Source organism: Necator americanus, chromosome II (genome assembly GCF_031761385.1).
Source record: "Necator americanus strain Aroian chromosome II, whole genome shotgun sequence".
Taxonomy (NCBI): Eukaryota; Metazoa; Nematoda; class Chromadorea; order Rhabditida; family Ancylostomatidae; genus Necator; species Necator americanus.
Genome location: NC_087372.1, coordinates 9810664 through 9838013, shown reverse-complemented (window position 1 = coordinate 9838013; position 27350 = coordinate 9810664). Strand labels below are relative to the sequence as shown.

Sequence of the window (27350 nt, the reverse complement as noted above, 5' to 3'; positions counted from 1 at the left end):
GCATTTAACAACGCAGCAACTACGAACTTGAGAGACATCATCAGCAGCCCGTTGATTATCGGCTCGAAGACGCTGCTCGCGTGACTGCACTCGCATACGTTACACATCTTTAGGTGCTTTGTAAGAGAATTCGATCGATGAGACTGTTTCCCATGCCGTTTTTTTTTCAGGATACGTGGAGTAAATGGAGCGTGACTGCATCTATACTCATGATCTGTATACATAACCCTATCTTCTCTTGGAGAGATCCCGACAGCGTCAATTTCTTGTGATATGTTGCCTTCCACACGAGAGGGATACTAAGGTACAATGGTGTCCGCGTGTAGGACGCTGCACATACTCAGCCATGACGAAAGAAGTTGATCACAGACATCACATGAGTAGTGTAGGCATCATTTAGATTAATTTAGGTACAACTAAAGTTATCTGCAGTGAAATAATTTGAAAAATCGGTGTGTGTGCGGAAGATTTACATGTTAGAGCCTATTGAGAAATAGATTCCATCTAGTGAGAAATAGATTGTTAAATGGACAGTTGTAGAGTAAATATGGGTCCCGTTGCAATTATACGGACTGCTCAGCGAATCGAACTTTTCGATAATCATATCTCGAAGCAAGCTGAATCATATAATTTCTCGATGATGATCCGCGTTACCCGGACCGTTAAAGTGACTCGAATCTTCATTACATCATCACTCGAATTATGCGTTTTAAAAGGGATCCTTAACGGTTACACTATCCACCATCTAAAGATTTCGCCGCAGCCAATCCCTTCGTCACTTCTGCTACAGTGCTATTACATGCTGTTTTGCGGTAAAGATTAATTTCATAAAACAATGATATTTCTTGCCAACTGGACCATTCTTTTTTCAGTACATGCTAGAAGAAACAGGTATTGCACAATTGTTCTTATCCTTAGGCTACGCTTTGGCAGCAAATACCGTTACTGGAGTAGACGGGATCTTTGACATTGTCATATTATCTGCTATCGTTAGCATATTGCTCAGTTGCCGACATCACAATGCATATCGTGTTTAAAAATGTTCACAAATAGATCGGTATTCAAGTAGGGAGATTTTTTTCATTGGTTCAGCATTTCTAGCTTTAGCTGACTATGGCTTCATTAGGATCACTCTAGCTCTATGATTTACTGCCTGTCAATCCAGTCCTTTTGGTGTTATTATTTTGGTGTTCATCATAGATATTTTAACCAACGTTATTCCGCAACACGTCTATAATTTTCCAGATCGCTTACGCTTGAGGAGTTCCATCAATAACGCTTTGATAAGGTCCCATTTATCGATGGAATCACTGAGAACCTGCGAGGACTAGAACCAGTTTGATATGTCAATGCGTTCGACTGAAAATCAGAATCGTTTGAGGTTTATGAGCCTCGTATGTACAATGACTTGCGATTGCCAGTGCATGTACCAGGTTAGTGCTCCTATCCTCTCAGGCAACTCTGGTGCCTCTTTGTCTATACCTGAAGCAAGGAAGGTAATGGCCTTGGTTGGCTTGGAATCGTTTCAGATCATCGATTGTGCAGTATTAATACTGAACGGAAGAAAATGATCGGAAACTGGTCGAATTGCTGTGAACTGGGTGCTTGAACTATCACTACGCACTCTCGTTATCTAACTGTGGGGTTTTTGCATCTCTTTGGCGAAGAGACCAACTAGGATGGCTGTCTGTATTTCAATGAACGTTGAAGCGTGGCTTCGTCGAGTCATGTTTCGACTCCACAGACATATTTGGAGGGGAACGCTCTTCGAAAGAAAGACAGAGTGCGGCGACAAAAAATAGAAATATGTCCAGCTATGTCCACATTCGAGGACACCATCCGAGGACCGCAAAGTGCAAGCGTCGCCGAAGTTCGAAGATATAGTCGCAAGATGTCACGTTACGCGTCTGACAAAGCTGTATAGATCTGATATTGTATGTAAAAATATATATGTATGTTGAGATGTTCTGTAGATTCTATATATTGTAAATAACTGTATTGAAAAGAATAAACACTACACTCAAGCTCTCTCGTGTCCAGAAATAGAACAGCTGAACCTCCGTTTCTGGATTTCCATAAGCAATACATTAAACTCCAATTTCTCCACTTCCTCCAACCCCTCCCCACCTCCTTCCCGTCTCCTACCCCCTTTGAACATTTATTCACATTAGAAGTATTTCAACATATTAGTCTGAAGTCTGAACAAAATCTTTGTCTCCTGCTTCTTTTGTGTCTATCATCACCGTGAACTATGCGACCGACGCCTCCCACCCATAAAGGTCATGTCATCGCCTATCGATTAGCATTACGTTCAATAACAATCTTATATTGTCACTTGATAACGCAAAGAAAATATCTCTAATGACAACACAGCTTTTGGGAGAAAAGAACGCATTAAAGAAAGAAAACAGTATTGTTCTGGATGAATATTAATAGTAGAAATTCTAAGTGGAGTATGAAGAAATTTGATTAAGGATAGAGGAGATGACGCTGATCACCAAAAGGCGCATTGCAGCAGAAGCTGTCGTAAAAGACAGCGTTCCTGTCTTCTGTTTACACTGATACAGGGAGTGGTGAGCGGAATCACCTCCTTCCCCACAATCTACGGCCTTGTATAGGCATTATCCGCCTGAAATCCGTACTCCCAAAATTAGTGGGATGAGGCTTTTAAATGAGCTCACTGATCATGCGATTGCGGAACCATATTCTCAGCTGCGACAGGAATAAAACTTGTTTTATTTCCATCAAACAGAGATTCTCCCTTGACTTTTCGAAAGCTTCTCGAAGGCGTATCAGTAGGAATAGCGGAACCAGAGGCCTCGCAGCTCTCCGGCAGCCAAAACATACCACATCTCAAAGATTCAAGATGGGTCCTGGTCAAGGTTAACCTTCAAGCGAGAGTATGTAGCATGTGCAAATTCAAGAATGAATCGATGATAAGCATGAGATCATTCTTTCTTTTAGCAAGTACATCCTCTCCGCATTAGAAAATGTCAGTCATTTATCCTACTTACTTCAAATTTACTCCAAACCAATGAAGGACTGATATGCGCTCTTCACGATGAAGTCATTTGGATTTTACTTGTGTACAGTTTAAGATAAACCGCCTTATTGGCAGCGTTTCACGGATCCGACGATGTTGACATTATTCTTCTAGAACAAAACGTGTGAAACAGCATTATGTGATCTCGTCTTCCCATTGATGCAACCTATTATCGGATACTAATACCGATGAAAAATGGAACGAGAAGAGACAACGTGTGTCAATCAGTGAGTAGTTACAGTGCACTCTGGTGTTCTTCATTACAACATGAGACCACTTTTGGATGACTTCAGATGTGGAAGAACCATCACTAATCTGGAAGGACAAAGTGTAGCGAGTGTAGCCAAGGAGTTTTCTTACTGTTCACAGCCTTGTTTCACGTGTATGTTGGACTTTGAGAAGCGCAGGAACAGCTGCTCGAAGCAGGTAGACCACGGTTAACTACAGCAACAGAGGACAACTACATTCCGCAAAGGGCAAGAAAAAACCAACGCCAACCAACGGGTGCAATTGTTACTTCATTTAACAGAAGTGCAAGGCACGCAATCGAACGCTCAACAGTGGCACGGCGACTGCATGGAGGTGCTGTCCTTGCCCGGCAACCAGAATGTTGTGTTTCGTTGGCAGTCGCACATCAAGGGGACCGTTTGCGATGGTACCAAGAGAATAGAGACTAGACTAACGAGTGGAGTCTCGTGCTACTCTCGAATGAGAGCAGGTTCATTCTGAACAGTGATTCTGGACGTACCCTCATATAACGAGAGGTGGGAAGACGTCATGGACTCAGAAACGTTATCGGACGTGCATTCATGGTTCAGATGGTAATTTGTGTCTGCGCGCGTCTTTTCATCGGTGCATTCAGCCCTAACTCTATTTTCATGGATGGAAGTGAGGCCGCAGCGAACAGCTTTAAGAGGCGTTGACACCTTTCTGCTTGTTGCAGAACGTGCATTTGCTGCTGCAGTTGATCACCTCCTCTCCTTTGGTCAGCGAAACGCATTGCTCGGAAATCTCCACGCACGTCAAAAATGCTGTTGGTAGTACCAAACTCCTGGGATATTTGACTAGTCAGACCCCGTTTTTCTTCTAGCTTCTCGATGATTCTTCCCTGTTAAAAGTGTCTCAAGCTCATGTTGTAATGAAGAACACCACAGTGCACCGTAACTGCACCTGATTGAAAGTTTTTTTCGTTCCTCCTACTGCCTCGTGTCGCGAGACCAGCTAATTTTAGTGCCACAGTCATACTGACCTCAAGCCATGTGACACTCATCTTGGAAGGACTGGGAGACCGCTGTCAACGCACTTCCGCACTTTCATTCATTTCCACCGAGTTGTTAATATGTTATGTTACTTTACCGCCTACCAGTGTATTTCAGTTAACGAAATCGGCATTTTATATCTGGTGATTTTTTCCAATCCATCAAAAATTAACTTTATAGTTATGGTTAATTCGAATTATTTGCAGTTGGCATTCCGCTGCCTTATATATGGAAGGATGTTAGGTGGAGGACTATTTCTCTCCCAATTCGACTTCTTAAGCGCTCTCAATTACGAAAAGTGGTCGAATATGCGGGCGTACGAGTTTCGTTTCTGATCTTGTTTGTTGGTCTTGATTACCAACGCATAGATTCACGTAAAGGTAAGTTTAATCTCACCAGTTTATTCCTGCAGACTCATTAACATGGATATATAGTTGTGATGTTGTGAACGAATGTGATGTTTCACTAAATACCTGCTTAGAGGCAGCATACTACGAATCTGATGTAATGAGGGAATCGTAATGAGGGATGTAGATTCCAGGCTCATCTCTCCCTAATCATAGTAAAAAAAACGGCAGGGGAAAGCTTTAGTTCTTATGAAGTAAGTTAGAAGTGCACCCTTGTACGCTCTCCTGTTCCTTAAGTAGCCTAGACCCGCATTTATTACGCCCTATTATTTTTTTATAGTTCCAAAGTTTCACCTTACCGTAAGTAAAAATCCGTCTGTTATTCGTCTTGGGTTGGAAATTAGTGATTTTTCAAGGTCAGTGGTTGTTTTTAGTTACATTCCTCCTTTCCATTCATGCCAATGTAATATCCCAGTTTGTTGGAGATCTCAACGTCCAATAGTGACACATGGGTAATTGAATGGGCTGTACTTCTCAAATGCACATCGTGGAACCGGAGAACATGTGTCCATCTTTCATTTTGTCACTTTTGGATGTGAAAGATTTTAACATAGCTTTTTCCCGAACACGGTTTCTTTGGATTTTGCATATCATTTATGGGATCTAATTATTTTGACTTTTTTGAATGGAATCCATCAGTGAAGCATCTGTGAAGGCACCGCAAGTATCAGAGTATGCAGTGTAGGTATGCAAAGCATCTACGCAAGCACGTAAGGTATGGAAGGTTTGGTATTAAGGCATGCATTTTGGCACTCCTTCAAACACTCGAAGTTGTTATCGTTTCCACCACATCCCCCGTAGATAAACGGCACACATTTTCCGAGGTGCTCGTTAAAGGTATATTTGTCCACAAAATTTCATTTATTAAAAAAACAAGAGGAGGCTAATAAGATGTATTGGAATTGGATACTCACCAAGGGACTACTGCACGGCACATGCCATATCGGAAGAGGACATGATGAAGATCGATCTATGAACGGGCACGTTAATGATTACGTATTTAGACAGTATCATCTGTATAGCTAACATGTGACCTTATGATGGTCACATGTTAGCTATACAGATGATAAAAATTATTTCTTTACTCGCTTTCATTGATGGAAGAGTGAACGTAGTACCTTATTCACGAGCCCAGTGAATAAGGTACTACGTTCACTCGATATTAATGAAATCGTCTAATCCATGCAAGTGGAACGTAATTGTGTTTGGTAGAACTGCTCTCGTGATAAGCCCTGCTGAAGCAATGAAAGAACAGTGAGAAGAAGCATGAAATCATACAGAAAGTGATAAGGACTGAACGGTTGCGTTTGGTCAAGAGCTGATGTATTGTGCATGAGAACTAGTACAACACCCTCCAAAACTCCCCAACATCATGATTCATCCATTTTATTATCTTTTTGTGTTGCTCTAAAAAAATGAAAATAAGTAAAAAGAGGACGAGATTGTCTCTCTTTGGAAGCCCACGATCTCGTTCCTAGCGCATCTGATAGCAGGAAAAACTGTGTATTTTGCCTCTTTAAAGCAGTCATTTGTTCTTGACTACTTCAGCAGTACACTTACAAACTATGATTTGATCCTACACTTCACTTAACATCTGTATAGCTAACATATGACGAACATAAGGTTGCAAATGCTGATCCAGCTAAACTCTTTCACAACTATATTTGTGATTTATGTCCATAAAAGGCGAGAGTAACGCAGCCGGTAAAACGTTCCGCTGTTTGCACGATAGATCGGAGGATCGGATCCGTCTTGGTGCTCACCAAGCCCTTCATTCCTCTGGGATCGCCAAGTAAGTACCAGATCTGTCCGGGACGACAAAAACATTGACTTGACCCAACGCCCTCAACATAGGTAATTGTATAGACCGGTTACGCTTTCAAAAAGTCCGAACGAATCTAAATTGAAGGGAACGTGGAGACGCAACTCTAGTGGAATAATTAATCCCAGCCATATTATCTTTATGACTATAAAACTATAAAATATGTCGAACACATTTTCAATAAGCAACTCAAAACACTAAGGAAACCTCTCTAACAAAGAAAGAAGATTTTTCCTACAACAACATTGTTTAACCCATCTCTTCATCCCTTTACTCTGTTCACTAAGATTTGTTAACAAAACCATGTAAAGAAGTGATTCCCATGCAGATCGTTTTCTTTGTACACGTAACCATTAAAGTGTCTGCTAACAGATCGATCAACAACATGCACTCTTCCAATATAAACCGGTGTATGTCGTTCACTAATCCTTCGGTGAGTGCACAGATCCGTTACTTCCTATGAACTCAATGTTGGTTCTTTCGTCTAATTTATGGATTTTGTGGACAGATATGTATTATGAATAGCGATCGTAGTTGAATTACTAACTATAAGGGATAGGAGGATAAAGTGTATGTCCTTAACCAAACCTCTTCGGATGCGAAACCGCGTCCATTTTAATTTAGAATCGTTTGAGGTTACCTAAGCAGTGGAACCTTTAAGTTATCCCTATACAACGACTTGGAGATGTTGGCCGATGTGTAAAGTCGTGTTTTCATCATCCAAGGCAAGTCGGTATCAATTTATTGACTACGGAGAGATGAAAGTCTTAGTTGAACTAGGACTATTTCAAACCAACGATTGCTGGTGCAGACACAGCGGGACCTTTAAGTTACTCCGATCTTGGAAAGAGTGTAATTGTCTAAGTCCAATAGTATACTAATACTCTGGTCTAATAACCCCAGTCGCACATTGTGGCATCTTCATTTCTATGGCTTCAAGACGGCGTTCCACTTCATTGGTTCACGCACAACACTCGACATCATGAAACCCAAGAGGTCGAATGACATTTCCACATACTTTGCTCGCGACTTCAGCAATGTAAAGGTTTCGCGGCAATTACAATGCTACCGTTGGATGCGACCATGAAACAAAGGCATTCAAAACCGTCGGAAGATGTACGCCATCAGCCCTGGTGATGCCTGTGTCGTTTACGAAATCAGTTATGTACTCAGTCTTCTTGAAGTTGAGACGTAAACCACACCTTGCTACTCTATCACTTCAAACTTCAACTTAAGTCACCTAGATTCACCTACATGCTTGGATGGTCCGTCTTCACTGGACGTACGGGCCCCAGCATCTCTTCCACTTGTTTCGTTCCCTCGCAGTTGTCATCCAAGATGTTCTCAAGCTTCGTGAGTGACGTTGACGAGGTGCTTGAGCGATATCCAGCTGAGCTCAGCTTGTCCATCCGTGTAGCGAACACATCACCCCATCTTGTCGGCGGTCTCCGTCAAGGGCGCTTAGCATCTTTTGGGAACCACTCTAGCGCTCTTTTAGTCCATTCAATGCCGATTCTTCTCATAATACGACCGGCCCATCTATGCTTTGTTTTCGATATATATTCCGCAGGATCAGGGCTGCGAAGAACGGCTAGGAGTTGTGTGCGCCGGTTAAATTCCAGGAGACATCTCGTAGGGGCTCAGTGAGTAGTGAGCCCTTTTACAAATCGTTTTCATTATTCACAGAACCTCCTAGGCATAGGTATGACAAAGTTTCCAGGACTTGGAATCTTTGAAGTTGTACTCATCCGTCCTCGCGGAGGGCGTTCTTCATGAACTGTGTCTTCTTTCTGTTTATTCGCAGTCCTATTCTCTTCGCTGCTTCATTCTGTTTCTTGAGCAACGTTTCTGCTTCACTGGTACTTCTCGGATGGAGAAAAATGTACGCAAAACGAAGGTTGGAGAGGAATCTTCAGTCAACACGTATCTCCCGTTCTTCCCAAGGAGGTAATTTCATTTTCCACTGCAATGCTGCCATGAACAGCTTCGGCGATATAGTACCACCTTGTCGTACCCCCCTTCCCAATGGGTAGGTGAGAGGGCGGTGGAAAAGCTGTATCCTTGTGGTGGCTCGATCGTAGCAATTGGATAAGGTTTTCTCATAGTCGACAAAGGTTAGAACGGCGGGTAGGCGGTATTCCTAGCAAACCTCTATGACCCCCGAAAGGGTCTGGATGTGGTTCAAGGGCTTGAACCCTTGACGGAATCTAACTTGTTTGTGAGATTTGGCTTCACTCAGCGTCCTAGATATGCACTTGAGGATGATCTTGCTGAACAATGTGTATAACACGCTCCGCAAGCAGTTTCGAAGGTCTTCTCAGTCATCTTTCTCATAAATAAGAACGATTGGCGAAGTCTTCCATTGGTCTGGGATTCCTAGTTTGAAGATGTCATGTACGCTGCTAAGATTACATGAAGTAGATGGCTTGCATGAATATATGATGATACTTCATTCACTTCATGATTACATGAAGTAGATGGAGTAGATGGCTACCTGCTCGAAGAAAGTCTGTTGATATAAAATAAGGTCCGGAGCTTGTGCCAGGTTTAATGCTCGTGATAGCGATTCATACTTTCAAAGGGAGAATCCGTGGTGGAGGTTCACAAGTGGGGATGATCGGGCTTGACACAGGTATTGATGAAGGTCCGAATACATCCCCTCTTTGATGACTTCCATTTCACGACGAGAAGAGATGCGAATCCCGTCTTAAGTGCCAGTCACCTTGAGACAAGAAGTTCTCGAGTACGCAATCGTCGTAGACGACCTCTTTTCTCTTTCATTTCCGATAGCAGATGTTCTTTTTCATCTTGTGGCTAAGTCGTATTTTAGCGCAAAGGAGACGGTCAGAAACACTACAAGAGAATGGTACTACCAATACGTCAAGTAAACACCATCTTGTTGGGTTGGTGAGTATATGGTCGATCTTCGCACGAGTCGTGGCATTGGGCGATTCCCATGTCCATCGATGATCTTTCTTCATGCAAAAAGAATTTCCGTGAAAGAGGCTTGCGGCGGACAACAGCCCGGCGAGACCATTGCCCTTTTCATTCCGATCCCCCATTTCAAATCCTCCGAACTTGTATTCCTTCTCTGCAGCCTTTTCTAGTTTTGCGTTGAAGTCTCCGACAACAAGTCTGTTGAAGGATTCATGAAGAACCGCCTACATTTCTTGACGGAACCTTCTGCTGGTTTTGTGTAACGCTGAAATACGAGGAACGGAGTCGAACATTTGTAAAAGTGAACGGCTTTGGCAAAACAGTGAATCTGAGATAAAGTATCCACTATCTTCTTTAAAGGCAGCATACCACGAATTTGCGGTGGTGCGGATTTTAGGTAGAGTATTCGTATACGGGATAGTAGATTATGGAGAGGGGTGCGGTTCCGTTCATTCCTTCCTAATTGCCGTGAAAAACGGCCCAGAAGATGTAGCGCCGCACAGGGCTGGCGCGCTCCAATCGAACTCCATGTAGAAATTAGTGCTCGAACAAGTATCTTCCGGGCCGTTTTCTACGCCAAATAGGAAGAAATGAACGGAATCACCCTCTTCCCCATAATCTACGAGCCCGTATACGAATACTCCACCGGGAATCCGTACCACTCCAGATTCGTGGGGTGATGCCTTTAAAAGTTGCTGTTGTAGATATGGTCACTTAATGTTTGGAAATATTCTACCTTACTATGGATCGAGGAGTTTTCAGCATCTACATGCACCAGTAGCAGTGTAAAAAAGACTGAAGGGGCGAGAGTAGAGCAGCCGGTAATAGGCTCCGCTTCCTGTAAGATCGATCGGAAGTCCGAAACCCCGCCCTAGTGCTCAGCAAGCCTTTCATCCTTCCGGGGTCTATAAATTGTTGCCAGGTTTGTCTGGGAGGATAAAAACGCTGACCTGACAGATCGGCTAGCCACCACAATTCATTGTACAGGCTAGCCACACGTATGTGAACTTCAAACGATTTTGAATTGAATTGGACGTGGGATCGCATCCCAAGAAGATTGATTAATGCCTGACACTTTATTCTTTATCCTTGAGACGGAAGGACACCCAAAAATAATTAGTACAATGCCTCTATGCAAATCTTTCACGTCTTTGCCGTATGTTTGTTATGCTTTTCTTCTTTAAAATGCACGTTTTCATATGAAATCAATTCTCACACAAATTCAAGATCCGAAATGATACCAATAAGTTAAGCGTTAACTGCTGTTCAAATCGTTACTAAAAAATATTGAGTAGTGTTGTAAAATTTTGTGCATATACCAGCCACACAAACGATCAACCAAGTCGTCGCACTTGTGGCGTGAAACATTGTGTGAGCCGATGAGTGAATTCTTCGAGCTTGCAACAGAATTGGACAGAGCTTGACTCTCAGAAGTAATCGATGATGCTGATGAATAATCCTAGCTCGTAGATCATGGTCCTATGCAAACGTAGGTCCTATCAGTTTCTTTAGACTTCGCTGCAAATCTTCCACAACGGAAACAGAGCAAAATTTCAGGAACAACATGAGCGTAGACCTTCCGAAATACGTTAAAAACTTACTTGCGCCGGTATATTAACGAGGTGTTAAGCAGTCATGAGAGGGAGACTGTGGAAGAAGGAAAATATATGTGCAAAATAAAAGAAAATAAAAATAAAAACAAAAAATGAAGGAAATATTTGACGAGAAATTCAAATTACACCTCATGGGAAATGATTGAAAAAACAGTTCACGGCAAATAACAAAAAATCTGTTTCGTAAGAATTCTGATAATTTGACTGTGCAAACACAACAGACTGTAATTTTCCTCAATTCGGGAGTGTATTGGAATGCTCGGGTTATATTTCTCACTAAGCGGTGACGGCATCTTCTGCTCACGATCAGCCTCTCAGAATATAAGCCCGCGTCAAGATCCTTCAAAATCCACGATCTCAAGAGAGGAGCTCCGAGCCAGACGAAGAAAATCCCTCGAGGCAAACTCCAGGTGCCTACGACCGAAGAGCATCATCCAAACGCCACGGATATTCTTGATCAGCACAGCAAAAAAAAACTCCGATGCCAATACTTGCTCAATTTCAGATACTCGACGATCCTCTTATTTTTTCCTTTCTTTTTCCTCGTCTTCCTCTCCTTTTCTCGATCTTAAGTCTACACTCTTTGTTACAGCGCTAGCCAACATGTTGTTTCCACGGCTGTTTTAATGTGCTCTCACAGGATATTTTGCACACTTTACCTCAAGACCCAGCCAGTGATGTAGGACTCAAGGTTACGAAGACAAATGAGTGAAAACCATTCAAAGCTGTATGGTGATGGGATTCTTCGAAAACAAAGGTAACAGCAAGGTGATACATATAAGAGGATAATTCCACGAAGTAGTCATACTGAGATCAAACCGGCTGCTTTTTCCACTTTGATTAACCTTTTTGTGCGCAGATGTGATGTAGGGCTGAAAAGGATTAGGTCGTTGTTTGACGCAGATACTAGAAATCTCCAGTACATCAATCTGCTTTGGAAGCGCCAACGCAATCGAGTACAATTCAGAATCTTGGAAATTTAATGAACGAATTTTGGTCCACATGTGCAATTGTTTGTGTGGGGCCCGTGCAAAATGTCAGTTTTTTAACCTCCCACACCATTTTGGCATCAATTCATCGACCCCGGAAGAATAAAAGGCTTTGTTAGGATCCGACTCCGCTACACCCGTCCTAGTTTGGCAACTGAAATTAGAAAGAACGCGACCATGTTTGCATTTGGTTTTTGGTGTATTGAAAAAGCGCGCACGTTGCAATAGCATGATATTCTAATCTGCCGATATTTGAGCGAGATTTATTGGCAGTATATCGGCTCTTAAACCGCCTAACGAAAGCGAAATTTATTTCAAAAACATACATAACGGTGCGAAAGAAAAACTATATAAGACAATACGTTACTTTCAGCTCTAGAATTACTATCAGCACACAAGCATGATGCAATCGGTCATTGCCATTGTGCTCTTCGCAGCTACAGGTATCTAGTGAGCTTCTATTTGGTTAAATATCAAATCAGAAATTTAGCTAGTGCCATTCCCAGTCGTTGTTATGAGGGGATAGTCACTGGTCCCTGCAGGGCAATGCACGAGAGGTAAATTAGAGTTAGGATGTTACAGTAAATTGTTGGTAGCAAACAACGATTCTTACAGATACGCCTACGACCCAGCCAAAGGTGAATGTGTTCGCTTCAATTACGGCGGTTGCGCTGGAAATAACAACAACTTCATGTCAAAACTCGAATGTCAGCTAGTGTGTAAGGAGGCAAGTACTAGTAGAATACATGGTTGCGCTCACACCATAATCACTCCTATATAAGATATTTAATTTTTGACCCGCCATTGTGGACAACTTTAACAAGCTTCTCTTGCAGCAAGATTCCACTTTTCCGGAACACAACGACTTCATTATCCCAGGTAAGCGTTCAATTTAGAAGAAAGAACAAAAGATTTATTCAATCTGAGGTCTAATCCGCCGTCCAACTGTAATAATGACAATGGCACCGATCAGATTACCTAAATACTCTATGGAAATCGAACCAAATCTCAACGTACCTAGCTCCTCAGGTAAGTACTACGATCACACGACAACACGAACACGAACTGTGCTTAGCTAAACTACCCTCATTATCATTATTCCTAGGTCAGTATGTCGGTGGTGAACAGAAATATGAAACTATATAGGGTCATTGTTCCGGTTGCATCCGTTACGGATCTCTTGCGGCCGTAGTGGAATGTGCCACCTGCACCTTATGTGCGATATGTTAGCTCTTTCCTTTAAAATCCACATTCTAGCGCATTTGATAACTGAATTAACTGTGAAATCCTCCACGTAAAAAAGCCAGTCTTTTTAATTCTATCAATCTCATGGTTAATTTTTGCAATATAATCCTATACCTCATTTGGCATTTGAATACCTAAAATCTAACCACCTTTTCGTAACTCCCCGAAGAATATCTTTCTTCTGTAGGTATCTACGTCCAGTTACAAGGTAGGGTAGTTCTGGGTCGGCCTGACGCAATGAGTCGTCCACTCAGCCGGGTACGACAAGCAAAATAACGATAATCTACGCACGATTATGCGTAAGTGAAAAAGAGGTTTCGAAAAAGATTTCTGGCTAGAGTACGCCTGCGAAATAATTCTAATGATGGACAATCACGCGAAAAGAGGAAGTAGGAAAAAAAAACAGAGAAAACGAAGAGGATCTAGTGATGATTTATTGGTTGATTTATTTGCCGTCATTTCGACGAACATCGTTCCGTCCACGATTATCATAGCCGCAAAAGACACAATTATTTCGGCACCAGCTTTATGTAAAGGTTAAAAATTCTTGTCCAGCTAGTTTATATCACAACAATAACTATGATTTATTCCCATGAAACTCAATATAACATTTTGTGCAATCCACTCGCGTTTTCAAGAAGCATCACTCAAAAAACTTCTTTAGCAAAGAAAGACTTTTTTTCTTGAATAGCATTAAGTTATTTGAGCTTTTTGCGCGTTCTAAGCGTTTGAGCTAATTGTTCACCAAGACCTACAAAAACTCGTAAATAATTAATCTTCATGCAGAGCCTTCTGTCTAGGTACGCAATCATTAACGTTTCTGCTTACAGGTCGACCAACAGCATGCGGTCTTCCAATAGAAACCGGCATGTGCTTTGCATCACTCCGTCGGTGAGTGCACAACTCCATTACATCCTGTGGACTTGATGTTAGTTTTTTTGGTCCAATTTTCTGATTTTTGCGTACAGATATGCTTTTGACGATACCCGCGGTAGATGTGTGTCGTTCATCTACGGAGGATGTGGAGGGAACGAAAACAACTTTGAGACTTTGGAGGATTGCGAATATGCATGTCTTAATACCATTACGTCACGTTGATAATTGGATAGATGCCTTGCATAATTACACTGGCTGCTTACTTCCATTGAGCATAGATAATCCACTGATGGATTTCGTTGGAATATCAAAATAAAAGGATTCCAATACTTGACTTACTTGACTTAAACGGTGGAGGTTACAGCCGAAAGCGACTATCCACATCTTCGCCGGGGTGTGTCGTTCTCAAACATACCCGAGCCCATATTAACCTTTGGTCGCGTACAATCTATTCGTTCCTCGCTAACCAAGCTTAACCGACCTTAACAAATCGGCTGAACATCTTGTCAAGGCCAAATGTCCTCAGATATTCCTTTACCACCTCCGTCGAGAGCGTTCTCTTACGACGAGGAGGCCTTTTCCAGTTTGAGTTTGTGAGGATCCTCTGCACAACTCGGACAAGAGAGAAAGGCGGTCACTCATAATGTAACCAAAGGAATAAAGACTGTTTTCCATTACTACTTCGGAAGGCCGAGCAAGGTGTTGATGTTTTTCATCCACCGGTACACTACATCTACTTCCTTATAATGTTTTTCTTCATGGCATATCGCCTGTCAAAAGTACCCTAATAGTCGTCTTAACTGCTTCTTCTTCACGCAGTCAAGCTTCTCCATCACCGTTGACGGCGCTACCCAAGTCTCCGATCAGCTCATCATTATAGGGCGAATTGCGGAATTGTAGATTCGCAGCTTGAATTGGTTGGCGACGACGGATGGCCACAGAAAGTTACTCAATGACTTGAATGCCGAAGTGGTCTCGCCGAATCTTTGCTGAATGCCTCTCTCGTAGCTGCGATCTCGTTTTTCAGCATACGGTCCAAATAACAGAACTCATCCCCGAATTCGATAGGTTCCTTATCCACTCTGATCCCGTTGAGTGTCTTGAGGAGACTCACGTCTGCTTGCATTCGTCAGGGAGGAGTTGCCTTCCGCAAGTTGTAGTAAATTTTGATACGAGGTCAACAACACGCTGCAACTTTGCGCTACTTGAAGAAGATACTGCTACAACGTTGGCGGACTCGAGATCCACCAAAGGACGTCCAGACGGTGCTAAAACGGCATCGGCAGAACACTGTCCAACTGTTCCTCGCATTATGTCATCGACGGCAAGGTTTAACAGAAAGGGTCTCGCCACAGCCCTTTGTCTCAATCCAGTTTCCATTTCGAACGGTATGGTACATCTACCTTGTGTTCCAACTGCGGCAATTCCTCCTCTTTTCATTTTGTTGGTCAAGCATACATATCTTCCAGGGGCTCCATGACCTGTTGAGTAGACGGCTCAGTGAGGAGACTCGAAAACGGTTTCGAAGTCTACAGAATCTAACAGAAAAGGCTACGAATACCTCTTTCACACATCAATCACTCTCCTCACGATAAACAGTTGTTCAGAGGCGCACCTTTACGACGTAGATCCGAACTCCTCCACCAAACTGTTGCACCCGCTCCTAACAGCAATTGAGCAGCCTCCTCCTTTCCTTTCATCAGCATCGCCGCAGTAGACAACGTAATTGACAATGCTGATGATTGGCAATTCCTGTTGCGTGTTTCCTGCAATGCAGCAGCGGGAGTGTGAAGATATCGCGAAAGTTTGGATAGTGCGGTCTGCGGAATTCAAGTTCAATTCGGAAGTTTGATAAAGACCGGCAGTTCATTGTTATTAGACGGATGATTGTTGCTAAAGATTCCATGTTTCCTTCAGACATTCCAATAATAATCTCGAATAATAATAAGACTCCAATAATGTTGAAATAAATTAAAATTAGGGGGAGATCGAGCGTCCCTGAGACGTCCATTTGAAAAATACAGCACATTCGATGAGATGTGTCTCAACAGCGGTCGGTGAGATCTCCAGAAAAGTGAGATAATATGTGAACATAAACACAGAGGAGGAATGCAACTAAGAAAGTACTGCTCTCGGGAAATTATAAATTTTTACCTCAGACAAACAACAGACGATTTTTTACTAACAGTTAAGCGGAATTGAAACTACTGATAAGGAGTAGTACATTAGAATCTTTCACTTGTTCTAGTGAGACCTGTGGCATGTGACCGTTTTTTAAAGCAGGTGTTTAGTTCAATATCACATTTGATAGGTTGCCAAATAAACATATAAATAAATAATAAATATGCAAATATTCACTCTAATGAGGAGATGTGAACAGCTGAGATTAAACTGACCTTCACATGAATCCGTATGTCGTTTTCATTTTTCTTTTTTTTTTGTCCTTTTTTCAACACCAACATGAACAGTAGCAGACATGAATTCAGAAACGCACATTCTACAAATTTCCATAACCGAGGGAGCGCCCAAAAAGTTGTCTATGGAGTTAATTTTTTATAGGTTGAAAAGAAATCACTATATATCACCTTGATCACCATGACTCCCGCTGATCTTCGAACTGGTCGAGCAAGCGCCAGTAATTCTTCCAGCTGCTCCGATCGCGTGCCACAGTCGCCCAGTGGTTTCTCCTTTCGCGTGGGACACGAGAAGCATCATAATTTTCTTTGAAGGACTTCGCGAAGAAATCTGACCATCGGGTCGGCGGTCGCGCTTAATATCGCGGGGAACTGCGTTCTCGAGGGTGGCTGTGAATATTTTGGGTGAGATTGTATCACCCTATCGGCCCGCCTTCTTCACGTCAATCATGATATTCGTGTAGAATGGCGAAATTCCGTTCGTGAAGTTACTGTACAACTCTCGAAGTACCTTTATGTACTGAGTAGGGATGCCTTGTTTGTCCAAGGCTTGCACGACCGCCTCCGTCTTAACTGAGCCGAAGGCCTTCTTCAAGTCGATAAAGGTGAGACAGAGCGGCATCTTGTACTTTCGTGACACCTCGATGAGTTTCGAAACAGTGTGAATGTGGTCAATCGTGCTGAATCCTTTTCGAAACCTGCTTGTTAGCACGGCTGTCCTTCATCCAAGGCTTTTTCAGTTCTATTAAGGATCACTTTTGTAAAATGCTTGTAGGTGACGGACAGTAAGCAGTTTGGGCGATAGTAACCGGTGTCATGTTTATCTCGCTTTTTATTAAACAACACGGTCTTGCTGGTCTTCGACTGTTTAGGAACCTTGCATTCCGACAGATAACGTGTAAAGAGCCTCGCCAGAATGTTGATGAGTACTGGCGGAATGTTCTTCAGGTGTTCTGGTCTTATTCTGTCGGGACCGGGTGCCGACATGACAGCATGTCGTATTTCGGAAGGAAGAACCTCTGGAATGAAATGTCCGTCTACCGTCTGATGGTGAAGAGGCAAGTGGACATGGCTCTCGAAGAGATCAGAGTAGAAGTCGCAGATGATTTCACAATCCGCCTTCTCGATGCAATGGTGGTTCCTTTCGAGTTCCGTGACGAACGTGAGTCGTTGAACACCTTCACGACTGCACGAAGAAGGCTGAGAGTTTTCGGACGTGAGTTCTTGGTTCCCTGCGAGTCGTGCTGCTCGGCGCTAGCGTATCAGCTCAAGAGTTTCAAGAGACAGGCGCCTCTTGGTGGTTTTAAAACTCTCACCAACATCTCTACTGCCGCATGTTCCTAAGAACAGTTCTTCTCCAGTTTTGTATACGGCATTGAGAGAGTGACGTCGTCTCATCTCGGTTAGTCCGATGATGTCGTACTTGATCTTCTTGGCTTGCATCATCAGATCTTCGATGGCCGCTCCCGATGCACGCGTACGTGCTTTATAAGTACAGTTCGTCATCCTAGTCCTTTTCCGTTTCGGTAGCCTACATGACTGCTGCAAACTCGTTTTTTCTAACGCTACCGTACCAGGCTTTCTCCGGAATCAGGAGGCTCTTTTCTGTCACTGTGACATGCGTAAAATTTTAAAACCCATGGGTAGGTTGCAAGCTTCTAGTCCCATGAGTTTTTAGGAGAACTTGCGTTCTCACGGAGTGGGCATGTGGAACTTATTTGTTGGGGGCGACTCCAAACCTTCTCCCTTGCGCCTCTCAGTCACTTGATTGCAGACTTTTGGCTGGACCGACGTGCAGGATACAAGGATGTCATGAGTCAGTCCTGCCTCAGCAAAAACAGGGACTCTATCCTCTGAATCCATCCGCGTCTCTGGGCAATTACAGGGTCGCTTTTGGTCCGAGATCCTCCTATCCGCCACCCGGGGACGCGCTACAACGCAACTAACCGGCTGATCCCTCTATATATGTATATATAAGTTATATATAAGTCTTCCAGTTACGCTACTGAAAAAATATGAGCGCTGGTTTACAAATGTTTTTCAGCTTTATAGTAAGTAATGCACATGGAAAAAAGACATTTTCTCTAAGATAAGCAAAGAAACACGAAACAATAATGACAGAGCACATGAACATGAAAGAAAAATAAGCTCGTCTACGTGTCACAATGAATTTTACTCACAGTTAACGGTGGGATTGACTCCACTTTACATGCGTTCCAACAATTGTTTTGTCGGGAGTGGTCAAACTCAATCACGAGAAACAGACTACAGGATGACGAAAATATTTGTCAGGTATTGACAAAAAATAAAATACATGGAAACAACCTTTTTGATAACGTGAAAAGCTATTTTAGACATGTGGAATATGTTTAGATTAGCACTCCTCGTTGTCGAAAAAACGATAAACCTTCTCTGTGAGTGTTATGACTATCAAAATACCTGGAAACCACATCTTGATATCTTTGCGAGTGCGACAAAACAGAGGAGCTCGATCTTCGGGAACGCGAATATATTGGAGTGGTGTTTGTGCTGGAAGTGACAAAATTTTCAAGCCGAAAAGTAGAACGCATTAGAGTTTTGGCTTGAAAATTTTGCCTAGTGTGTTTCAGTAGAATGCCTCATTATGTTCACTACAACCACTAATCCTACAAAACGTACTTAATTTTCGAACTTCCATCTTGAGCAAAATCCACATACCTTTTGTTACAGATGAATTTGAAGACTAAAATTGTGTATTTTCCTTCTTAGAAGAGGTCATTTGTTTTTGACTACTTCAGCAGTATAATTATAAACTATGATTTGATCCTACACTTCACTTAACATCTGTATAGTTAACTTATGACCAAAACAAAGTTGCAGATGCTTATCCAGCTAAACTCTTTCACAACAATAGTTGTGTTTTATGTCCATAGAAGGCGAGAGTAACGCAGCCGGTAAAAGTTCCGCCGTTTGCACGATAGATCGGAGGATCGGATCCGCCTTGGTGCTCACCAAGCCCTTCATTCCTCTGGGATCGATAAGTAAGTACCAGATCTGTCCGGGACGACAAAAACATTGACTTGACCCGACGCCCTCAACATAGGTAATTGTATAGACCGGTTACGCTTTCAAAAAGTCCGAACGAATCTAAATTGAAGGGAACGTGGAGACGCAACTCTAGTGGAATAATTAATCCCAGCCATATTATCTTTATGACTATAAAACTATAAAATATGTGGAACACATTTTCAATAAGCAACTCAAAACACTAAGGAAACCTCTCTAACAAAGAAAGAAGATTTTTCCTACAACAACACTGCTTAACCCATCTCTTCATCTCTTTACTCTGTTCAGTAAGATTTGTTAATAAAACCATGCGAACTGCGATAGCCGTTGAATTACTGAGCATGTACGTGGATAGCTTAGTTGTGTGAGGTCACATGTCTGCAAATGCAGTAATTTCGACTAATCCCTATCTGTCGGACACATGTTCATGGATTCTGAAATGTTTATTTGAAAAAGATAGCACATCCAATGACCTGTGTATTGGACTGAATCGCCTTATAGATATTATTGCTTGATACAGTTCTTTGAATCATTGTTGGGTGTGTCGTCTTTGAACACAGCTCGGTCTAGACTCCACAATGTTCTGCACTATTCTAACTATCAGGGAAAGAAAGCTATTGAGCGCAAACTTCTTCAACAGTATGACAGGAGCAGTACACTGTCACAGAGGCTATATTCAAATAAGGTGAGAAGAACCAGCATTATTTCAGTCACTCCGCTTGGCCACTTAGCTAATACATTAAGGGTATAAAGGATAGAAGGATAAAGTGTCTGTCTTTAATCAATCCTCTAGGGATGCGAAACCGCATCCGTTTTAATTTAGTATCGTTTGAGGTTTACGAACGCGTGCCTAGACAGCGGGACTTTTAAGTTATTCCTATGCAACGACTTGGAGATGTTCTCCGATGCGTAAAGTCGTGTTTTCATCCTCCAAGACAAGATGGGAATAATTTTTAATTTTTACTAATAATTTTATTGACTACGGAAAGATGAAAGCCTTGGTTGACTATTTCAAACCAACGATTGCTGGTGCAGACACAGGGGGACCTTTAAGTTATTCCGATCTTAGAGAGAGTGTAGTTGTCTAAGTCCAATATTATACTAATACTCTAGTCTAATAACCCCAGTGGCAGATCGTGGCATCTTTATTTCCGTGGCTTCAAGACGGCGTTCCACTTCATTGGTTCAAGCACAGCACTCGAAATCATGAAACCCAAGAGGTCGAACGACAGTTCCACATACCTTGCTCGCAACTTCAGCAATGCAAAGGTTTTGCGACAATTACAATGCTACCGTTGGATACGACCATGAAACAAAGGCATTCAAAACCGTCGGAAGATGTACGCCATCAGCCCTGGTGATGCCTGTGTCGTTTACGAAATCAGTCATGTACTCAGTCTTCTTGAAGTTGAGACGTAAACCACACCTTGCTACTCTATCACTTCAAACTTCAACTTGAGTCACCTAGATTCACCTACATGCTTGGATAGTCCGTCTTCACTGGACGTACGGGCCCCAGCATCTCTTCCACTTGTTTCGTTCCCTCGCAGTTGTCATCCAAGATGTTCTCAAGCTTCGTGAGTGACGTTGACGAGGTGCTTGAGCGATATCCAGCTGAGCTCAGCTTGTCCATCCGTGTAGCGAACACATCACCCCATCTTGTCGGCGGTCTCCGTCAAGGGCGCTTAGCATCTTTTGGGAACCACTCTAGCGCTCTTTTAGTCCATTCAATGCCGATTCTTCTCATAACACGACCGGCCCATCTATGCTTTGTTTTCGATATATATTTCGCAGGGTCAGGGCTGCGAAGAACGGCTAAGAGTTGTGTGCGCTGGTTAAATACCAGGAGACATCTCTTAGGGGCTCAGTGAGTAGTGAGCCCTTTTACAAGTCGTTTTCATTATTCACAGAACCTCGTAGGTATAGGTATTACAAAGCTTCTACGATTTGGAAGCCTTCAAGTTGCACTCATCCGTCCTCGCGGAACGAGTTCTTCATGAACTGTGTCTTTTTTCTGTTTATTCGCAGTCCTATTCTCTTCGCTGCTTCGTTCTACTTCTTGAGCAAAGTTTCTGCTTCACTGGTACTTCTCGGAAAGAGAAAAATGTTGTACGCAAAACGAAGGTTGGAGAGGAATCTTCAGTCAACACGTGTCTCCCTTTCTTCCCAAGGAGGTGATTTCACTAACCATTGCAATGCAGCCGTAATAGCTTTGGCGGTATAGTACCACCTTTCCAATGGGTAGGTGAGAGAGCGGTGGAAAAGCTGTATCGTTGTGGTGGATCGATCGTAGCAGTCGGATAATCTCCTCATATACGATGCGTCTGACTGATAAAAACACTGACTTGATCATCGACTTGATGGCCCTGCAAGTCATTGTATAGGCCAACACGCGTTCCAAAATCCTCAACGGCTACGAATTCCAACAAAACACGTTGGCGCATCCCAAGTGGATTGATACGCCAGTGACTTTATCCTTTCAACCACTTTGATCAGGCAGCATTGGCAGTATTGCATTCGTTCCCACGCTGTCAAAGGTTTTCTCATAGTCGACAAGGGGTAGGCGGTATTCCTAGCAAACCTCTATGACCCTCGACACGGTCTGGATGCGGTTCAAGTCCTTGAACCCCTGACGGAATCTAGTTTGTTTGTGAGGCATCGCCTCATTCAGCGTCCCAGATATCACTTGAGGATGACCTTGCTGCACAATTTGTATAACACGCTCCGCGAGCATATCGGACGGCAGTTTCAAAGGTCTTTCGAAGGTCAGTTAGGAAGAAATGAACGGAATCACCCTCCTCCCCATAATCTACGAACCCGTATACGAATACTCCACCGGGAATCCGTACCACTCCAGATTCGTGGGGTGATGCCTTTAAAAGTTGCTGTTGTAGATATGGTCACTTAATGTTTGGAAATATTCTACCTTACAATGGATCGAGGAGTTTTCAGCATCTACATGCACCAGTAGCAGTGCAAAAAAGACTGAAAGGCGAGAGTAGCGCAGCCGGCAATAGGCCCCGCTTCCTGCACGATCGATCGGATGTCCGCCCTAGCGCTCAACAAGTCTTTCATCCTTCTGGGGTCTATAAATTGGTGCCAGACTTGTCTGGGAGGACAAAGCACTGACGTGACAGATCAAGTAGCATCCACAAGTCATTGTATAAGCCAGTTACACGTCTGTGAAGCTCAAACGATTTTGAATTGAATTGGACGTGGGATCGCATCCCAAGAAGATTAATTAATGCCTGACACTTTATTCTTTATCCTTGAGACGGAAGGACACCCAAAAATAATTAGTACAATGCCTCTATGCAAATCTTTCACGTCTTTGCCGTATGTTTGTTATGCTTTTCTTCTTTAAAATGCACGTTTTCATATGAAATCAATTCTCACACAAATTCAAGATCCGAAATGATACCAATAAGTTAAGCGTTAACTACTGTTCAAATCGTTACTAATAAATATTGAGTAGTGTTGTAAAATTTTGTGCATATACCAGCCACACAAACGATTTACCAAGTCGTCGCACTTGTGGAACGCGAGCAAAACGTGAAACATTGTCTGAGAAGATGAGTGAATTCTTCGAGCTTGCAACAGAATTGGACGGAGCTTGACTCTCAGAAGTAATCGATGATGCTGATCAATAATCCTAGCTCATAGATCATGGTCTTTACACTTCGCTGCAAATCTTCCACAACGGAAACAGAGCAAAATTTCAGGAACAACATGAGAGTAGACCTTCCGAAATACGTTAAAAACTTACTTGCGCCGGTGTATTAACGAGGTGTTAAGCAGTCATGAGAGGGAGACTGTGGAAGAAGGAAAATATATGTGCAAAATAAAAAAAAAATAAAAATGAAAAACAAAAAATGAAGGAAATGTTTGACGAGGAATTCAAATTACACCTCATGGGAAATGATTGAAAAAACAGTTCACGGCAAATAACAAAAAATCTGTTTCGTAAGAATTCTGATAATTTGACTGTGCAAACACAACAGACTGTAATTTTCCTCAATTCGGGAGTGTATTGGAATGCTCGGGTTATATTTCTCTTTCTTCTAAGCGGTGACGGCATCTTCTGCTCACGATCAGCCTCTCAGAATATAAGCCCGCGTCAAGATCCTTCAAAATCCACGATCTCAAGAGAGGAGCTCCGAGCCAGACGAAGAAAATCCCTCGAGGCAAACTCCAGGTGCCTACGACCGAAGAGCATCATCCAAACGCCACGGATATTCTTGATCAGCACAGCAAAAAAAAACTCCGATGCCAATACTTGCTCAATTTCAGATACTCGACGATTCACTTATTCAAAATTCCTCGTCTTACTCTCCTTTTCTCGATCTTAAGTCTACACTCTTTGTTACAGCGCTAGCCAACATGTTGTTTCCACGGCTGTTTTAATGTGCTCTCACAGGATATTTTGCACACTTTACCTCAAGACCCAGCCAGTGATGTAGGACTCAAGGTTACGAAGACAAATGAGTGAAAACCATTCAAAGCTGTATGGTGATGGGATTCTTCGAAAACAAAGGTAACAGCAAGGTGATACATATAAGAGGATAATTCCACGAAGTAGTCATACTGAGATCAAACCGGCTGCTTTTTCCACTTTGATTAACCTTTTTGTGCGCAGATGTGATGTAGGGCTGAAAAGGATTAGGTCGTTGTTTGACGCAGATACTAGAAATCTCCAGTACATCAATCTGCTTTGGAAGCGCCAACGCAATCGAGTACAATTCAGAATCTTGGAAATTTAATGAACGAATTTTGGTCCACATGTGCAATTGTTTGTGTGGGGCCCGTGCAAAATGTCAGTTTTTTAACCTCCCACACCATTTTGGCATCAATTCATCGACCCCGGAAGAATAAAAGGCTTTGTTAGGATCCGACTCCGCTACACCCGTCCTAGTTTGGCAACTGAAATTAGAAAGAACGCGACCATGTTTGCATTTGGTTTTTGGTGTATTGAAAAAGCGCGCACGTTGCAATAGCATGATATTCTAATCTGCCGATATTTGAGCGAGATTTATTGGCAGTATATCGGCTCTTAAACCGCCTAACGAAAGCGAAATTTATTTCAAAAACATACATAACGGTGCGAAAGAAAAACTATATAAGACAATACGTTACTTTCAGCTCTAGAATTACTATCAGCACACAAGCATGATGCAATCGGTCATTGCCATTGTGCTCTTCGCAGCTACAGGTATCTAGTGAGCTTCTATTTGGTTAAATATCAAATCAGAAATTTAGCTAGTGCCATTCCCAGTCGTTGTTATGAGGGGATAGTCACTGGTCCCTGCAGGGCAATGCACGAGAGGTATATTAGAGTCAGGATGTTACGGTAAATTGTTGGTAGCAAACAACGATTCTTACAGATACGCCTACGACCCAGCCAAAGGTGAATGTGTTCGCTTCAATTACGGCGGTTGCGCTGGAAATAACAACAACTTCATGTCAAAACTCGAATGTCAGCTAGTGTGTAAGGAGGCAAGTACTAGTAGAATACATGGTTGCGCTCACACCATAATCACTCCCATATAAGATATTTGATTTTCGACCCGCTATTTTCATCAACTTTAACAAGTCTCTCTTGCAGCAAGGTTCCACTTTTCCGGGATCCAGAAAGGTCATTATTATCCCAGGTAAGCATTCAATTCAGAAGAAGGAGCAAAAGATTCAGTCAATCTGTGGTGTAGGCTATCGTCCGACTGTGAGAGTAAGACCGATCCCATTACCTTCCTATTACCTGGATTCCCCAATCGAACGAAATTTCAACGAACCCAACTCCTCAGGTAAGTACTACGATCACACGACAACACGAACACGAACTGTGCTTAGCTAAACTACCCTCATTATCATTATGTTAGCTGTTTCCTTCAAAATCCACATTCTAGTGGATTTTATAACTGAATTAATTGTGAAATTCTCCACTTAAAAAAACCAATCGTTTCTAATTACATCAAGTTTATACTTAATTTTTGCAATGTAATCCTACACATCATTTGGCATCTGAATACCTAAAATCTAACCACCTTTTCGTAACTCCCCGAAGAATATCTTTCTTCTGTAGGTATCTACGTCCAGTTACAAGGTAGGGTAATTCTGGGTCGGCCTGACGCAATGATTCGTCCACTCAGCCGGGTACGACCAGCAAAAGGACGATAATCAGTGCCATTATGCGTAACACTTCAAAAAATAGTTCTGTCTTGAGTACGCCTGTGAAATCCTTATCATGGATGAGAATTATTTCGTACATGGATAACCACGTGAAAAAAAGAAGAAGTAGGAGAAAAAAAAATCGAAAAGGGTTCAATGGAGAGGGAAAAAGATCTATTGGTTGATTTATTCACCATCACTTCGACGAACCTCGTTCCGTCCACGATTATCATAGCCGCAAAAGACACAATTATTTCGGCACTAGTTGTATGTATATGTTAAAAATTCTTGTCTAGCTAATTTATCTCACAATAATAACTATGATTTATGCCCATAAAACTCAATAAAACATTTCGTGCAATCCACTCGAGTTTTCCAGAAGCATCACTCGAAAAACTTCTTTAGCAAAGAAAGACTGTTTTTCTCTTGAGTAGCATTAAGTTATTTGAGCTTTTTGCGCGTTCTAAGCGTTTGAGCTAATTGTTCACCAAGACCTACAAAAACTCGTAAATAATTAATCTTCATGCAGAGCCTTCTGTTTGGGTACGCAATCATTAATGTTTCTGCTTACAGGTCGACCAACAGCATGCAGTCTTCCAATAGAAACCGGCATGTGCCTTGCAGCATTCCGTCGGTGAGTGCAAAACTCCATTACATCTTGTGGACTTGATGGTGGTTTTTTTTGGTCCAATTTATGGATTTTTGCGTACAGATATGCTTTTGACGATACCCAAGGTAGATGTGTGTCGTTTATCTACGGAGGATGTGGAGGAAACAAAAACAACTTTGAGACTTTGGAGGAGTGCGAAAATACATGTCTTAATACCATTACGTCACGTTGATAATTGGATAGATGCCTTGCATAATTACACTGGGTGTTTACTTCCAATGAGCATAGATAATCCACTAATGTATTTCATTGAAATATCAAAATAAAAAGATTCCAATACTTGACTTACTTGACTTAAACGACGGACAGATGTTACAGCCTAATGCGACTATCGACATCTTCGCCAGGGTGTGTCGTTCTCAAAAATACCCGAGCCTATCCTAGATCCTTTTGCTTGCATAGAATCTATTAGTTTGTCGCTATCCCATAGCCGGCCGAACTTAACGAAACGGCTGAACAGCTTGTCAATGCCAAATATCCTCAGATCTTCCTTTACCACCACCGTCCAAGATAACGAAAATATTCGTCAGATATTGACAAAAAAATAACATACATGGAAACAACCTTTTTGATAACGTGAAGTGCTATTTTAAACGTGTGAAATATACGTGTGGAATATTTTTAAATTATCATTTCACGTCATCAAAAAAAAAAACCGATACACCTCCTCTGTGTGTGCGTGTGAGGTCCACTCAGTACTCTACTTTGTTACTGTACATGGGCGGCCAATATACCTGCAAAGGAAGCTTTTTTTCGGAAAGGATGAAAATGTGATTATCTGTAAGCCATACAGATGCTAGATGAAGTGTAGGATTAAATAACAATAAATAATTATATCACTGACATCAAGAACGAATAACATTTCTTA

At 42.3% G+C, this 27350-nt stretch overlaps 6 protein-coding genes across 12 annotated transcripts; 3 read left to right on the top strand and 3 right to left on the bottom strand.

Annotated features, from left to right (window-relative positions):
* Nucleotides 1–875: 875 nt before the first annotated feature.
* RB195_017333 (uncharacterized protein) lies at nucleotides 876–14413 on the top strand (the record flags this gene model as incomplete). 4 transcript variants are annotated; one of them, XM_064184284.1, is made up of 9 exons in its annotated part: nucleotides 876–989; nucleotides 1382–1433; nucleotides 1530–1601; nucleotides 1815–1918; nucleotides 4583–4682; nucleotides 12444–12627; nucleotides 12686–12789; nucleotides 14146–14206; nucleotides 14284–14413. In XM_064184284.1, 9 exons carry the CDS (start codon nucleotides 876–878, stop codon nucleotides 14411–14413), a joined length of 921 nt encoding a protein of 306 aa, XP_064040163.1. The 4 variants fall into 4 exon arrangements, with proteins under 4 accessions (XP_064040163.1, XP_064040167.1, XP_064040164.1 ...); XM_064184282.1 differs by lacking the exons at nucleotides 876–989; nucleotides 1382–1433; nucleotides 1530–1601; nucleotides 1815–1918; nucleotides 4583–4682 and adding exons at nucleotides 10950–10957; nucleotides 11026–11077; nucleotides 12907–12949; nucleotides 12998–13099 and having other exon boundaries at nucleotides 12450–12513; nucleotides 12561–12627; nucleotides 12686–12797; XM_064184283.1 differs by lacking the exons at nucleotides 876–989; nucleotides 1382–1433; nucleotides 1530–1601; nucleotides 1815–1918; nucleotides 4583–4682 and adding an exon at nucleotides 11811–11838.
* On the bottom strand, nucleotides 6481–7940 carry RB195_017334 (uncharacterized protein; the record flags this gene model as incomplete). The annotated part of the gene is made up of 2 exons (XM_064184286.1): nucleotides 6481–6553; nucleotides 7786–7940. The coding sequence occupies 2 exons, from the start codon at nucleotides 7938–7940 to the stop codon at nucleotides 6481–6483; spliced, it is 228 nt and encodes a 75-aa protein (XP_064040166.1).
* An 888-nt stretch (nucleotides 14414–15301) lies between the features above and the next one.
* On the bottom strand, nucleotides 15302–17227 carry RB195_017332 (uncharacterized protein; the record flags this gene model as incomplete). 2 transcript variants are annotated; one of them, XM_064184281.1, is made up of 3 exons in its annotated part: nucleotides 15302–15672; nucleotides 15807–16011; nucleotides 17117–17227. In XM_064184281.1, the coding sequence occupies 3 exons, from the start codon at nucleotides 17225–17227 to the stop codon at nucleotides 15302–15304; spliced, it is 687 nt and encodes a 228-aa protein (XP_064040161.1). The 2 variants fall into 2 exon arrangements, with proteins under 2 accessions (XP_064040161.1, XP_064040162.1); XM_064184280.1 differs by having other exon boundaries at nucleotides 15807–15957.
* Nucleotides 17228–17310: 83 nt separating this feature from the next.
* On the bottom strand, nucleotides 17311–21283 carry RB195_017330 (uncharacterized protein; the record flags this gene model as incomplete). Of its 2 annotated transcripts, XM_064184278.1 has the most annotated exons (3): nucleotides 17311–17837; nucleotides 17922–18136; nucleotides 21129–21283. In XM_064184278.1, 3 exons carry the CDS (start codon nucleotides 21281–21283, stop codon nucleotides 17311–17313), a joined length of 897 nt encoding a protein of 298 aa, XP_064040158.1. The 2 variants fall into 2 exon arrangements, with proteins under 2 accessions (XP_064040158.1, XP_064040159.1); XM_064184277.1 differs by lacking the exons at nucleotides 17311–17837; nucleotides 17922–18136 and adding an exon at nucleotides 20932–21076.
* On the top strand, nucleotides 17422–17949 carry RB195_017331 (uncharacterized protein; the record flags this gene model as incomplete). Its single annotated transcript, XM_064184279.1, has 1 exon — nucleotides 17422–17949. One exon carries the CDS (start codon nucleotides 17422–17424, stop codon nucleotides 17947–17949), a length of 528 nt encoding a protein of 175 aa, XP_064040160.1.
* Nucleotides 21284–24816: 3533 nt separating the features above from the next.
* On the top strand, nucleotides 24817–26654 carry RB195_017329 (uncharacterized protein; the record flags this gene model as incomplete). 2 transcript variants are annotated; one of them, XM_064184275.1, is made up of 7 exons in its annotated part: nucleotides 24817–24859; nucleotides 24907–24973; nucleotides 25032–25143; nucleotides 25253–25298; nucleotides 25353–25448; nucleotides 26386–26446; nucleotides 26525–26654. In XM_064184275.1, 7 exons carry the CDS (start codon nucleotides 24817–24819, stop codon nucleotides 26652–26654), a joined length of 555 nt encoding a protein of 184 aa, XP_064040156.1. The 2 variants fall into 2 exon arrangements, with proteins under 2 accessions (XP_064040156.1, XP_064040157.1); XM_064184276.1 differs by lacking the exon at nucleotides 24817–24859 and having other exon boundaries at nucleotides 24963–24973.
* Nucleotides 26655–27350: the final 696 nt, after the last annotated feature.